Raw genomic sequence first — 16,552 nt, forward strand, 5'->3', positions numbered from 1 at the left:
TAGGACTGTAACTGTGGTATGTTCCTAAGGATGATGCTAGTTCCCTAGGACTGTAACTGTGGTATGTTCCTAAGGCTGATGCTAGTTCCCTAGGACTGTAACTGTGGTATGTTACTAAGGCTGATGCTAGTTCCCTAGGACTGTAACTGTGGTATGTTACTAAGGGTGATGCTAGTTCCCTAGGACTGTAACTGTGGTATGTTACTAAGACCGATACTTGTTCCCTAGGACTGTAACTGTGGTATGTTACTAAGGCTGATGCTAGTTCCCTAGGACTGTAACTGTGGTATGTTCCTAAGGGTGATGTTAGTTCCCTAGGACTGTAACTGTGGTATGTTACTAAGGCCGATACTTGAGCCCTAGGACTGTAACTGTGGTATGTTCCTAGGGTGATGCTAAAACCCTTTTACATTTACAATTTAATCATGGTACAGTGTGTGTTTTGAACAGTTTATGACAGGTATCTATATATCTATATGTAAAAGAAGGTTCTCTGAATCTCGTATGAAATAATTGTAGTGATGAAGGTTATGAGTATTAAGAAATATAGCTGCAGCATGTTTACTATCCAGTGCCAATTTACCTCTAGTTATGGTGTATATACAACAATCAAAATCACTTTAACTCTCCTGATCACAAATGGCATCATCAGCAAAAGATCAATTATAGCACTTAAAATCCTCAACATGCAAATTAATTAGGAAAACACAACTCTCATATCTGTTTTAGTGCACAGTAGTTCACCTATTTAAATGTATCCATAAGCAGTGTATTTGGATGAGTTTCTGACTCAAGAGCACAACATGATTTGTATGATATAAACCATCCTCCATAGGTTACCATCACTTTTGCTCCCTGCACCCCTGGAACATGTCATAGCAAAATGAAGGTTCCATGTGCAACATCTTGTGGACAAGAAGAAAAAGACCAGTTTGATCCTTTGACGTACAACAAACCAAACTTGAGGTTGCATAACGGTATATTGTCAGTTAGGTGTTGCTCCTTTGTAATCTTCAAAAGGAGCATATCACCTGTGATTGGTCAGATTTTTTCTCCTGGATCCAACAAGATTTTTTCACTTGTGCCTTAAATTTTGTCTTAACATGTTCCATGGGTGCAGAAAGCGAAAGTGATTGTATCCGCTGGTGTCGACCAGTTGTATCCTGCAATGGTGTCACCTTTCAAGAACTAGACTTGTCAACAATTTTTTTAGCAAAAGTGCTACATCTAACAGATTTCTATGGCCCCAAAAATTTGCTACAAACACATGTTAGGTTGCTTTATTAAAAAGCATTTGTAACCTTGGTGAAATACTAGCGGAAGTATAAAGAATTTCTCTTTAGCTCAATTTGTTGAGCCAGGGGTCCAAGGTTTGAATTCAACCGCATTGACGCCCATGTAGAATCTCTGGTATAATTCTCTTACAAGCATTGCTGTAAACCCTGGAAACTTGAGGACAAGTTATATCCTAGAGAGGAAGTGTGTAACCAGGATGTAATACTAGCTGTAATATACTGCTAAGCTAGAGAGAATTTCTTTTCAGTTTGATCAGTTAAGTATCAGACTAGTAGTAGTAAGCCAGTGATCCCAAGTTCAAATCCTAGCAGAGGCATTGAAATAAAAATGACCTATCTTTATATATGAAAACATGTTGTCTGTTTGATCTGAATCTATGCCAATATAATGATCTGACATTGTTCTCCAATTCATCAACATGTAAATCTATATTTGTTGCAAGAAGTGAAAAACTTGTTGAAAATTAATAGAGGATGGGGAGAGGAGGAGGAGGAGGACCAAATTGTAATTTCTGCCAATATTTCTTAGCTAGCAAGGAAAATAACGAACAAAGGAAGTCTTAAAGATTTGTGAAATTCATACAATTTTCCCACAGTAAATATTTAGTTGGCAAATCCTATACACCAAAATATAACTATATTGAATGGTGTAAATGTTATGAATTCCCTTTCTGCATGTGACGAACATCAAATATCTTTAAATACCATAATAACTTTACAAATGCTCACTTTTCTATTCACATCTTAATAAACAAATGATTTAAATGTTTAGTGATTGCACCAGGGTCTATATCACTTCTCCGCTATACTGTAGGGAGGTAGTGGTATATCAATAGCTTCATTGCCAAGCTTTAGTCTTAAAGTCTTGGGATAAGAATAATATTTGTGAGGGGTATAAAACTTTTTCGTTTCTATACAAGACGAGTTGTTGCCTTGTGAAGAGTTATTCCCCTTTACACAATCATTGTTATTGTTTATTTTGTCCTGAGGTTCTTTCAAACGTGGACTGTCATCCATCTTAAAAATGACATAGTCCGATTGATTCTGGTCAAGTTCCCGCTGCAAGTTTGGGTCTGGTCGCAGGCGAATTGTAAGCTTAGGTATCTTCTTCTCTGGGGACGGACATGGAGAGGAATCGTAATGGCTGCTCACCGAGTAGGATAGCTTACGTTTTCTGTCTCTGTGCTTGGTGTGCCTGTTGTATGTTGACAGACACTGGTCAGACACAGAGCGGTACATCACATTGTTTTTCCTCGTTTTGGTCACCGGTTCCTGTTTTATATGATTAACATGATCTACTGCCTTTGTTTCTGTAGCTACAAATGGACGTGTTAAAATATCATGAATGGGCTGCTGTGACGGAGGTTCAGCCATTGTTGCAACTAAGCGTTCTGACTTCCCCTGGCTTTGATCAAACACAGATTCTGACTCCCATATCTTGAATTCATCATCGGTATGGGAGGCAACACCTAGGTTGTGTTTTGAACTATACAAGCTCTTCCCAGCATCACAAAACATTGGGATGTCTGATGTATTCCCTGAGTGACAATCATGCTCAAGTTTTGCTGAGAGGTTAATAGCTGCAGCAGGTTTAACCTTCTCAAATTCTCCTGTGTCTGATGATGTTAACTGTTTAACATGAAGTCGTGGACTTTGTCTCACAGGAACTGATGGTGAAAGTTTTGGGATCTTATTGTTTGAACCACAAGAAAGTCTTCTCTGCCGTTCACAAGTGTTCACTCGTGTAAGTTTTGGGGAGGCCCGAACAGAACATCGAGTGTATGATCCTGGTCCTGGCGATACAGACTCGGATTTAACTGTTGAGCCTGGCTCCACTTTAATTTTGCTTAAAACACATGAGTCATTTCTCTTATCATCTACAATATGCTTCATGACAGAAGGTACAGGAACACTAGGAACACAGGAGTCTAAACATTCTTCTTTCACAATTTCTGCTGTCCTTCCCATTTTGAAACGTGGACTCTGACGTGGGAGTTGGACATCATCCAGGGGTTCTGTCTTTATGTGTAATGGAGACAGCAACCCACCATCCTCCTGGTTAGTTATGTCAGCGCAGACTGATGCAGGCCCATCACCTCCACTAGAAAGCCCAGAGCCTCTTCCTCTTAAACGAGGACTACTGCGGCACTTTGGAGAGTTACGAAGCCCAGCAGAAGAACACCCTGGTCCCTTGATTGCTTGAGATGCTTTTCCATCCAAACTATGGTTAACCATTACAAACAAACCTTCATCTGATTGAGATTGTAAGTGATTTTTCTCTCTTGGATGACTGACCACTTCATCATTTTTTACCACATCATTGCTATCAGTCTCACACTCTTCAAAACTAAAGCTCATTCTTTTGCACGGCGATTTGATCTTGGAACACACGACAGCATTAGACATTTCATTTTTAGTTTGATTGTTATTCTCATAATGAACAGATTCCTGAGCAAATTTACCACCATGAGAACGCTTTAATCTTTTCCGACTTTTTCTTGAAGGTTTGTTCATGTGTGCCAGGACAGAGCTTGCTTTAACAGTCTTGTTTTGATTGATAGATGAAGGGAGCTTAGTTTCAATGACTACTTGAGGGTCTGGGAGGTTGAGACCCTGAGATAGGATAATTTCTGCATCATATCGTGTGATTCCACGCTTTTTCAGTTCTGCAGCCTTCAGCAAATGAGAATGCTTCTTTAAGTTACCATCTCTGATGTCCCAGTTTTCTACAACAGTGAAGAAAAAATGTCATCTTCTCAAAGATTGAAAACTGTTGCATGCATGCATAACAAATTGCAGACGAAATGACAAATAAGACAGCCATTCACACAACAGATACATTCTGGAATAAACTATAACTTCATTCTGGAATATACATTAAGTACATTCTGGAATAAACTACAAGTACAGATATTGCCTTTGAACATGACAATCTGAGACTCAAAATGATTGCCTTCGTATGGTGATCCCAAACAACATTTCACATCTGCTGCACTTTTTGTTTTTTCCAGATATCAGTTAAAAACACACATCCACGTCAAAGAAAATTCAACATACTTGGCTTTGTCTTTTCTGGAAAGGTTAAATTTAAAAGAAATTTCCATGCAAAATTTAATAGCAGTAATTGTTGTGTTAAGGCTTGAGAGCGATCTGATAAGATGAAAAGCATATTACTTGATTTATAATCAGCAATACCATTGCCAAATTCTGCTGCGCCAGTCATCCCTGCTGATGGTCGACTTTTCTCTGTCTCTATTTTCTGCCGTGTTAATCTGTCGTCAGTGTCGCGCAGTCGGTACCCCTTTTCCAGTTGATCCGCTGGTGCAGAGTTTTTGGGCCTGAATGCTCCCATCTTACGCCTGTGTTAAATAATGGCTTAAGGTAAATACTGATGTAGAACAAACATTACAATAAAACCTTTAGTAACAAAAAGAAAAAAAAATCATCAAAAACTTTTTTGAAAAAATATTTGGTGCAACTTCAAGATGGTGAATTACTTAATTCTTAATAACAAAATTTTTTCAAAGACAGTTTCAAAACAATCTATAGTTCCCTGCTTCAGGTATCACCAAGAAAATAACCATATGGACCATAACTTGAGATATGGTGTAACTTTACTTTCAGCTTGCACAAGAATTCTGATATGACTGTAAAGATTTGGCATAAACAGACAATCCTTGTTTGGCTTTTTTAGCATTAGAAACAACAATATAGATTAAAATAAAAAATGTGTAGTACCTTTCACAAGTTTCACATTCACAGAGACAGTTATTATCTCCAAAGAAGTCCTCCCCATACATACAGAAGATCTCTTCACCAGGCTCGATGTCCCTGAGAACCTTAACACAGGCAGTATCACGACCAGTCGACACAAACTACAATTAAAACAAGTTTATAATTCAGATGGAAAGAACCACTTTAAGAAAGGTATGTTTTTCATTCAGAGAACATCTTGTGCTCCATTTGAAAGTTATGCCCAAGATTGAGGTCAAGAACATATATTTTGAAATATCTTCCTCATATTCCAAAATGCATTACCATCAGGTACGTCTACTCATACAATCTAACATCTCAAAAGTTATAGATTGGACAGCAGCCTTCAGACAATCAGAGTAAATGATTGTTAAAACAGACTACCAAATTTACCTTGCAGTTTGGACGACAGTCATGGTTGATGAAGCTTGCAGGTCCAAGCCATAACTGGGCACAGTTTTTGCGACAGGAGTACATTACACTGAAATCATTGATTCCTGGTCGCAAAAATTGCTCCTCTTCTTCTTTAGTCAACTCAGCAATACAGCCAACAAGCATTGGGATTTTGTCATTCTTCTGCCTGAGGACAGCAACAAATATAATTTTAGGAAGAGAAATGAATTTTGACTGAACACTTCCATATTATGTCTTTCTGGTGGCAGAGATGACAACCTCAGATGTAGATGGTATAAATGCAGGTGGCTTCATCAGTAACAGACTTGTCATTTTCAACCTTGCTCTACATACAGAATATATTTCTTCTGGACAATATATACATTTTTCGAACAGACCACACCGGTCTGACAGCCATAGTGAAACCTTGAAAGGAAAATCAATTTGTTGTCAAGAGAGGGAGACTTTCTAGCCAACTGTGCTGTTAAAACGAGCCATCAGCACTCTCATGTCTACAACAGGAGAGTCCTGGACCATGGAAGGCTTTTAGATATGTTGAGATCACTAACTGGTGATCAATGTGTATCGCTGTCATCATCGTCTCAAATTAAGGTTGTTTATATCAAATATTGCACAATCCACAATGGTTATGTCAACCTGAACTCACCACTGCTGTATAGCACAGATCTTGGCTCCAACTTGGTCCTCCATAGTATATCGATAACAAGGTAACAACTCAAAACCTGATCCTCGATGAAACATTCGCAAATACCGGAACACCTTATCAGAAAAAAAGTTTATTTTTCATAAGAAAACTTTTCCTTTAAATAACTACTTTGATAAGCTATATCTAAATGTCATCAAAGCTGGTGCTTTTTTTCTGTTTTTTTTTTTTTTTTTTTTGATCAAAAAAGATTTTAACCTTTAAAGTGATAACAATTTTTAATAATGTTATTACGATACATTGATTCTTTATTACATGAAACAATCAAACACGAAACAATTAAATAGTAACACTGTTGTAACTTGTTTGCCCTTTTTTAAATATAAAGTTAATCAATAAGCATGTGTTACTAACCCTATTTCTGGTAAATAAAGTCACATTTGCTAATCATATGATGTAAATGTTCTCATTATAATACATAAAAATTATGCTTGATCCCACAACACCAAGGATTTGAAAACTTTCTACATGCAAATACTGGCAAAAGAATTCTAGGGCATCTTGTTTCAGTTCACTAACATGTTGTTTGAAGACTGCTTGTTGGGCTTTCGTTTTGTTGAGGAGAAACGTTCGCACACACTCCCCAACAGTCAGTTCTCTGTAGGCTCTCTCCATGTTCTGATGTGTCTTAAAGCGCTCTATTACTGCTTTCAGGTCTTCTTGCATTTTCCCTTTGAATGGACGGTACCTAGTGAGACAAACACACATGTCTTATGACAACTGTCTAAAAAACATTACTAATTATTAAAAAATTGGTTGAAAACAGTGTGATAAATTCATAACGCTGTACAATGTTCAACACATCCTGCTTGATAGTAAAAGACAAACCTGGTATTCATCTTGTGTGTAGAAAAGCCAAGATATGGATCTAGAGTTATGGCTGAGGCCAAGTCATCATTGTCACAAAGCTCCCTGGCTGTCATCCCTGTGGAGGGGACCCCCCTTCCACCGGTTTCAACCACCATCTCACAATCTGCAACACATGAAAACATCAAATGACATTAAAAGGAATTCGCTTTTGATGAGATATCTAGAAAACATACTGTAAAATATCCCCTTCACCATATCACCAAAATTGAAATTGTCATTCATATTGACAGCACTGATAATACACAAGAATCCGCATTCTTAAGCTTAGTGAACCAATCATTTTGATGCCATGTACTCTGTTTTATTTTCGTCCATTATCAATCTCAAAATGTCAGTGTGTTAATTCACTGCAATGAGGTAGCAGCACCAACGTTAAGTTTCTTGTTATAATGTCTGATCAGGGAAGGAGCTGTGGTATTGTAGGATCCTAACTACACATAGTACATTACAATAAGTTACTTGTCAAACCAGGATACCCTTAACAGATGTTCTAGAATTACTTAAAATATACTATATATAATAGTAAAGTTATATCTATATTGAAGCATTTTTTTAAAGATTGAAGTTTGTTTATGACATTTTATATTTACATATCTCGCGCGTGCACTTTTCATGTGTAAAGGGGAATAACTCCAGTAACAAAAACAGCCGAATTATTTTAACTTGAACAATGCAATTCAGATAACACTGTATTGGCAAAATAGTTCCGCATACAAGCTCAGTATCTTACATTATGAAACTTTAAAATACATGAAAATAAGCTCGGTCTGATATTGTGAAAAACAAACACCAGTTAAAGATAAAACATGGTAAGGCAACAACCTACAAGCCAATCAACGAACACTTCCAGGTTCAAACTTTGTCTGTAAAAATATTTGAGTATGAGATATGAAAACTGTTTCACAGTTATCGCAATTCGTGAAAATGAAACAAAAGTCATGATCTAGTAATACGCACAATTTATGACACTTATGGAAAAAGGAAAAAATGCACTTCCTTTATGTCAGTCAACTATGCTGGGGTCAATTCACTTCGATATTCAAATATAGGGCAAAGCTAAGCTAATATGGAATGAAAACAAAGTGTGTTACAAGGAAAATGCACCGACAGACTCTACTATATTCTGTATTTCTGAAAAGATAAATATTTAGTCTTTCGAAAATAACACAAAATCACACACGTGCTTGTCGTTCTAATACGTAATTTTGATTCGAAACAACCATAATTTACCTGTTTCGCTTCAGATACCGATCCGTTCTCATCGATAAAAGGAAATGAGTGATAAGGCATACATACAAAATATAGTCCCTCGCAAAAACAGTGTTTGTAAAATAAATACAATATTGTTTTCTCTACTGTGTTCAGTATTTATTATCTTGTTATAATTTATAATTAGCCTGATGTAAAAGAGGATTAACATTAATTTCATTACCATTTTTTTATTTTAGGCGAAGTAATATTTTCTTGATATGCAAGGTAAAAAGTCAAGGAGCTCTCTAATTAAAAAAGACAGGAAACTTAGCAACAGTGTGGAGGGAAATTCGAAGCGTGTGATATCAGATGTAAATAGTCGTTATTTTCTTTATCAATTTTAACAACACACATATTATTGATTGCTTTCCAATCTGTTGATACATATTTTCGATATGAATATCAGTGAAGCTTTGTTGTTTGTTTTACAATTGCTAACTATGAAAGTCGGGCGACGGTCGAGTCGACCAAAACTGCGATGCCTCCAACAACCTAACAATTTCGGTATATTGTGTCGTGTGGATAATAAAGGAGGACAGATATTCGAGCTACATTAGAACTAAGTCTCTCACAGACACGAGCTGCTATGCAGTATTTGTATGTCAAGGGGTCCTAGACCTACTACATGTTACAGTTCGTTCGATGCAAAGAGCTTTGTTTGAAATCAGTTCCATTCTGCTAAATTCCATTCGATTTTTCCCAGTAACAAAGCCTTCAAATATTTTCTGTGGAAACAATACCTTTTGACGCCACTATGACAAGTATCTTACATATACAAATTAATCATTTTGAGAATCAAATCTAGATCTACTATACTCACGGATTTGTACATGTCTACGTCTGAAGTCCGTCTTTTGGTAAACCAGCCGATCAGCGTTGTCGTGTATTATACGAGTAGCTAGTTCTATGTCCATTCTTCCTACTTTTCTATTTTCTTTTATTGTTTATTTAAAATGTCTGATACTTGTTATGATATCATGAAAGTCGGAGATATCACAGAAATCTGTGGTAAGGCACAGTGCTTCTGGTATTATTTATTACACCCAAGTATGTGCTGCCCCTTGAACTTGAACAGTTCAGATAGTCCTATAATATATGATTTCACAAGTAAATGGTAAATGTCAAAAATCCGAATACAAATGTTAAATATTAGCGACACGATTGTGAAGTCATATATTATAGGACTAACAGTTCAGAGCGATAGATTTTAATTTTTTTTTTATGAATGAATCTCAAATTCTGCCCTTGCACATTTTAAAGGTAAACTGGTGACACAGTTTAGCTGAGAAAAGTTGGTTATTTCGTTACCATCTCTTACATTATGTATATCAGTTAGTATGCTCCACACTGGTCATGTGTCTGATGAAGATGATGGTGAAGTTGTCGAAATGTCACAATTCATTTTTCTACTGGTTATGTTATAAAAACTTCTATTAACATTATCATCCTGAAAAAAGGTGTTACGAAAACTGTTATTTTGAATGCTTTCAAACACTTTTTAAAAAAAAATCTTGCATTGTCAAGAAAGGCACATTTTTGTTTGTTTTTTTTTTTCATACCAATGTGGCATAACAATAGTTTTCCTGTTTATTATGGATTCATGAACGAAGCGTCTACTTCAAAAACGTTCATAGTGTTGGTCATAGAGTTTATATAAAAAAAGTAAATAAATAAGGTATAAGAAAAATAAATGAGAGGTAAAAGATTCATAAATGAAAATTGTAAAATGAGGACACGGTGAGCATGTTGCCTTTTCTCCTCTGCAATGAATCCTCCCCTCTCAACCACCACTCCTGCCCTGAAAGTGGTACATGGCATATTGGTATTTAACCTGTTCCACATATTTTAGTTATTGTATATCCGAGTTATAGCTCACCATCATGTGACAGTGGGGTATTCAGATTGCCATACATCTGTGGTCCGACATCCGTCTGTACATTATTATTTTCATCGTTATTTCTTGAGTAGTGCTTGTTGGACCTGTCTCAAATTTTGCATGTATGTCCCCTTGGTTCCTATCTGCGCTTTCTGATTCTGGAACTGATCAGAAAAACAAATAACTTACAAGCAACATTCATGGATTTAACATTTAAAGACTGTTATCACTATTTCTAAAGAGGAATGCTTAAATTTCATATAATATGAGCAAAAACAGGACGAATGAGAAATGTTGAGATGATATCCAAACCTAAACAATAAGTTCGGATCGAAGGAAGGAGGATGCCAAGATCTTGTTTTTGTTATAGCTTCAAAATATACATCTTCATTTCATCTTTTTCAGAAAAATGCCAGGAAACGTAGAAATAAAAGCAAAGTTAAATGACGTGGAAGGAGTACAAAAAATTGCTGCTGAACTGAGTCATTCATCTGGAGAAACTCTTGTGCAAGAAGATGTCTTCTTTCTTTCTCCGAATGGTCGACTTAAGCTAAGAACAATTAAGGTAGTTCCACAAAGTACCACACTGATTTCATTGTAACAAATCTTAGTTGTTTTAAAAATGTAGATCTATAATTTTCAGTGGAAATTGACCTGTTATTTCCATTTGAAGTCCTGGTCGATCAGAACTTGCATATCTGTCCGAAGAATGCATTATTGAATAATTATTAATTCTTTACATTTTAAATTTCTCAAGTTCTACTAGTGACATTGAGGTGAAACTTGTCCGACATGATTCTGTGAGGGTCTTTACAAAGTGTTATTTTTCAAGTCCGTCTAAAATCCATTATGACCACCATATTGAAAAACCACTTTATTCTTCTTCTGAAGTTCCAGTGGCGCCATTGAGCTTTAAAATGGTGTGAATCTTAAAGATTGGAAGCCGACAAAATATTTTCACTTTTCAGCTTTGTCAAAAGTTCGAAATGGCAGCCATTTTGTAACATGACTGCAGTCATGGTGTCTCTGAACAATACTTATTTTAAACTTCTTAAATTCCACCAAAAGGATTGAGCTGAAAACATGCATGAAATGATCATGAGATGGTCCTTACCAAGTATTGTTGTCTTTTGGGTTAGTCAGAAATCAAATATGGCCACTATCTTGAAAAATACATTTTACCCATTTTAAATTCCACTGGTGCCATTAAGCTGAAAATTGGTGGGAATGTTAAGGAAGGGAAGCTGAAAAGTGTTATTTTTTCGCCTCACCAGAAGTTCAATATGGCAGCCATTTTTTAAACATGATTGCACAATCATGGTCTCCTTGAAAAATACCTATTTTAAATTTTTCCTAAGTTCCACCTGTTGGATTGAGTTGAAACTTGCCCGAGATGGTCCTGACCAAGTGTTATTTTGGATTGCTCAGAAATCCAATGCTGCTGCTTTTGGATAAACTTTCCTCATAAGCATTTCTTTTTATTATGTTTGACTTACCAGGTACATTTTTTACAAAGTGACTTGTGCTTGCTTTTTTTTTAGGATGTTCGGTCAGAACTTATCTTTTATGACCGACCCGACAAAATTGGACCCAAGTTCAGTGACTACAGCAAAACAGATATTGGTAATCCAGAATCTCTCAAGGTAATTTTGTAGTTGTAATGCACCTTCGTCAGTAAATTTCATATAATGAAATTCACATAATCACCAAGATTTATAGATCTGAATGTAGGAGATATGATGACTGACAGACATCTTTTAATTTTTATGTTAATTTGATTTCACCATACTCTAATTAAATTAACTTAATTATTATTTATGGAGTAAGTTACTAATTAATTAAGTTCTACAGTTTTTCCTCACATAAATTTATTTCCAAGTAAATTGTTCATCTAGAGGCTTACATCATTTTCTATATTTATACATGTATGCTGATTAGTTTTCAAATGACTTTATATTTCATTTACATATTAATGAACTTATTATAGAATTCACATGGAATCTAATTATTATTTCACTCAGTCTGTCTTATCATTCTGTGTATTTTTTTATTTGCACATACTTTATTGTCATATTTCTGGACCAAAAAATCACTTTAAATAAAAAATCAATGTAGACATATTATTAAAAGGCGAGTGGCAGTTGAATTATCTCCCTTCCATCATATTCTGTCCAATATCTAGGAGGACCTGTGTTAAAATAGCTGATTCATTGTTAGCCAATATCATACCAAGTGTAATATGTTTAGATAATTTTAAAAAAACTAAAAAATTGTGGCTATAGACAGTCTTAGTTAATGATATTGTTATCTTGGGGAAAAAAATTTCCAGCGTTTTATGAAATAGAAATACCATGTATGATTACTAACCAGCTATCTATTTATTTACATTATTCTAAAGACATGTGACAATTTCTTTCTCTTCCTTTTATCTTTAGGAGACATTACGCCAAGCCTTGGGCATCAAAGGTGTAGTGAAAAAAGTGCGTAAACTTTACATGGTTGGTCAGACACGAGTACATGTGGATAATGTTGAAGGGCTCGGTGATTTCATGGAACTAGAGGTGAGGGAGTGATCAAACTTAAATTATTGTATTAGGAATGTTAACAGATTAGTTAAATTCTGTTTTGATTTGTTTATGATATTAAGATGAAAAAGCCTTTTATCGTCAAGTGCTATTTGAGGTCATTTCATTGAAGCAAAATTCCCCACATTTGCAATTTACTTCTGATAATTTCCTTCCCAATTCATCACTTTTCTTTGCTACAATTAAAAAAATTCTCTGTTTGTTATTATTAGTAAGTGCATATTCAATAAAGACCAACATTAATTGTAAAAATAAATGACCACAAGGCAATAACAAAAAGAAAACAATTCATAATCATGGTAACATTATACAGTAATTTTTATATGCTCGTCAAAATACTTTCACCGTGACATGGAGTTGTGTTTTCCAGTATAGCAGTTTGAGTCAACATGAATTTGGAAGAGTTACTGCCCCTTGTTTTCAAAATGTTAATCTTGTCAGAGATCTCTCTCAGTCTGCAAATGATTTCTTTCAAACTTGGTAGGCTTCATCACCATGACATGAAGTGATGTTTTCTGAAATGGGAATTAGATTAGAGTGTATTTTGAAGAGTTACTGTCCTTTGTGGTTTTCATAAGGTTTATTTTGTTTGGAGATCGTTTTCAGTTTTCAACTGATTTTGTGTTTCATCAAAAAGAGGAGGGATAAAAACTACCTGTATAGCTAAAAAGTCCTTTGTCTTTCAATGGTGGTCATCAAACTTTCTTTGTTGTCTTGAGTTTGTATGATAATGTTAAAATTTTCATCACAACAAATGAAGATGATTTTTACTTTTGGTTAAGGTAATGATGAAAGAAGGACAGACAACGGAGGAAGGACAGCAGATTGCAGAGGATCTGATGGACAAACTCGGTGTAAAACAATCAGACTTGTTATCTGGTGCCTACATGGATATGATACTCAAGAAAACAGATGCAGCTTGAACGACAAATAAAAAAAAAAACTTTATCAAGGAGGAATATATTCTCAATGAAGGCAACAACACTATCCTGTCAGAACAAGTGGTATTTAGTTTATATCAGTAAGGGAGTACATTAAGGAAGAATTCTGAAATACGAAGCACTCATATGTCAAAAATAATATTCACTGTGGTGTATATAAGAGGATAAAAGTCAAGAACATGCGTTTAGAAAATTGTTTGATTCGTCAGTTCAACAATCAATGCTGACAATATGTTACTGAAGTCTTCACCAGATTTTCATTGGAGTTGATTCCAGGATTGGGTCGTTTTAATAGAGGTGCATATTCGCCAAGAAATCTCCAGTTCTGCACCATCTGCTCAAATACATCTGTTATGTGTATGTGGTTCTTCTATTGGTACTTGTTAAGATCCTCTGGCTCTTCAATCTATATCAGCAGAAGGGATCAGTCTGACTTTGAAACTTCTGTAGATCTCTTTTTCACTGTAATGAAATGAAAAAACAAAACTTCTGCAAGATATAAGGTTATTAGATATTGCTTGTGAATCATTGTGAACCATTGATACCCATTCTTAATTATAAGACTTTTGTTAGAGAAAAGTCTCCGTTACTTAGTTTTGTTTCTGATCATGAAATTTTTATCAATCTTCTGATGTGATCGAATCCTATTATTGCCAATTTTATACACTTTTTTCTTGTACAACAATATGTAATGTGATTAATTCACTATGACAATGTCTTGAAGGCAATAACTTTTATTTTGAAATGCAAAGAATATTCTTTTTAGCTCACCAATTTAAAGAATAGCAGGGCTGATGTAGTCATCTGGCAAAGGTCAGAAACCCACTCACTTTTTTACTTATATTTTTTTTTTCAAACAGTATCAGATCACAGATTTCAAGATGCTGTTGATTATTAGATAGTCAAACATAAATATGAATTTTTACCAATATAGATATATGGAGCCCAAAAGGGGTAAACATTTGTATTTACATGAAAAATGTTATCAATAGAGCAGGTATGCTGTTCTCAAACAGCTCGTGTTATCTCGCTGAATCTCCTTACATAGTTTTCTATATTGAGTACAGAGAATAGATTTTTGTTTTGATGTCGTTAATTGGTAGTTACTTCAACAATTCTTCTAATTGCAGTCTAACACAAAGAATGATAAGGTCACTATTGATAAACAGGAGAATTAGAACAAGTGTTCCAGAAATTAACTTTTGCTTTATCCTGACACTCGGAAAATGGAGTATACAAAATATTTATTTTTTCATTTAAAATTTGATACTATTTCGAAACATGCTGCTGTTTCATCCTTCAGGACTTGTCAGTGACTTAAAATATTCAAACTTAGTCAAACTAGATGTGCGAAATTATTTCAGGGTGCACTCACCTTTGACTATTCAAGGATATATTAATCTACCAACAATCCTTTGAAAAAAGTTTTTTCTGAATCTGTTACTATATATACATTCCTTCACCGACACAACTAAGGACGATATTGAAGGACTTCAGAGTAAACAAAAACAAAGACAACTGAGGATAAACGCTGTACATACTGTTTTGTTATAGCTCTACATCACAAATGTAATTTGCCATAACCTGCATGCCATATTTTTAATTCATCCAAATAGTAGCACAGTTTAATATATACACATACACTGGACTTTGTTGCTGAATGATAAGATATATAAAAATTACAAAATTTATTGAATCAGGTGAATAGTGCATCTCAACATCTAGATTTTTACGATCGCTTTGGAATTTCTTCAGTCTTGGCTTCAAAATTCAGACCCTTAGCATCATTGACAAGTCTAAGAAGGACAAACAGCTGTATGATACAGTTTAATTCATTGTTTGGCTCTACTGTGTCTAACTTGAAGGTTCTATTAAGGGTGCTATTCACTGGTGTCTTTTGTACAATCGTACACATCATAATTTTTATCGACGATTAATAAATAAAGATAAAACTTTTTAAACGAAGTACATAAAATGTAACTATAATAATTGATTATAAAGATAGTGCAGGTGAAGAAATCTTATTTAGAATTCCTAATAGATGAAACTTCCTTCAATTTAGAAAACAAGTGAAATTAGAATTGTTGGGCGTTGGCATTTTCACCTAATCATACATTTTTACCACCCAAGAAAAGTAAGTAAACCGTACAATAAGTACTCAGAACTCACTAGTACGTCAATGGTGATGTTATGCTTGTTCTAGATGATTGGAAATAACAATTCATGATACTTCATTCTGTAATTTACGAGCTGGAAAATAGATCAGTTTGATACAATCAGTAAATGTATTAAACAGGTGATAAACTATAAATACATTATCTTGTTGTTGATATGTTAACTTGGCTTCCCTTTCCTACTACTGTGACTGCTGTTGTTGGAATACACCTGCCACAGGCATTTCTGCTCTATTTTCTGCGATGACAGAAAACTTGTGTTTTAGCACGTGCGATAATTCGACAGAATTACACTCTGAAGTTACTTTAAAATTACGTGAAATGATAGAAAAATACGTTTAATTATATAAATAACTGTTGAAATAAGTGATTTTGTAAGTTGTAATGAATAAGTTTATTAACAAAAATTGATAAAATCGCTGTTATATCTGTTGAAGTTTCGAACTACATTTCTGAGCGGAGCAATTATTTCGGCGTACGTCATCAAACAAATTTCCACGACAGGTAAACAAGGCGTGGACAACAGAACTACAGAAGATTTGATTGTCCAATTTTCAATCAATGTTGCAAGATAAGTAAAACGACTAGACATGACATGCCAAGGTTGATGGCATTTAACCAAAGAGAAATCAAAAGGCTAGAATTCTTGAAAGTAAATCGAGACGAAAACAGTGTGTTATAACGTCGTCT

The 16,552-nt window shown here is 35.0% G+C and overlaps 2 protein-coding genes across 2 annotated transcripts; one reads left to right on the forward strand and one right to left on the reverse strand.

Moving 5' to 3' along the window:
* Window positions 1-1,967: 1,967 nt before the first annotated feature.
* On the reverse strand, window positions 1,968-7,130 carry LOC132554203 (histone-lysine N-methyltransferase KMT5B-A-like). The gene is made up of 7 exons (XM_060218508.1): window positions 6,994-7,130; window positions 6,685-6,853; window positions 6,109-6,221; window positions 5,442-5,628; window positions 5,034-5,170; window positions 4,470-4,654; window positions 1,968-4,021 (listed from the first exon to the last, which is right to left on the reverse strand). The coding sequence occupies exons 1-7, from the start codon at window positions 7,128-7,130 to the stop codon at window positions 2,088-2,090; spliced, it is 2,862 nt and encodes a 953-aa protein (XP_060074491.1). The 3' UTR covers window positions 1,968-2,087.
* Window positions 7,131-8,565: 1,435 nt separating this feature from the next.
* On the forward strand, window positions 8,566-14,079 carry LOC132554209 (uncharacterized). Its single transcript, XM_060218516.1, has 5 exons — window positions 8,566-8,597; window positions 10,568-10,727; window positions 11,704-11,805; window positions 12,598-12,723; window positions 13,530-14,079. Exons 2-5 carry the CDS (start codon window positions 10,572-10,574, stop codon window positions 13,668-13,670), a joined length of 525 nt encoding a protein of 174 aa, XP_060074499.1. The 5' UTR covers window positions 8,566-8,597; window positions 10,568-10,571; the 3' UTR covers window positions 13,671-14,079.
* The last annotated feature ends 2,473 nt before the right edge of the window (window positions 14,080-16,552 follow it).

Source organism: Ylistrum balloti, unplaced genomic scaffold, assembly GCF_031769215.1.
Source record: "Ylistrum balloti isolate Yb309-2 unplaced genomic scaffold, AGI_CSIRO_Ybal_v1 Utg370386, whole genome shotgun sequence".
In the NCBI taxonomy this organism is placed as follows: Eukaryota; Metazoa; Mollusca; class Bivalvia; order Pectinida; family Pectinidae; genus Ylistrum; species Ylistrum balloti.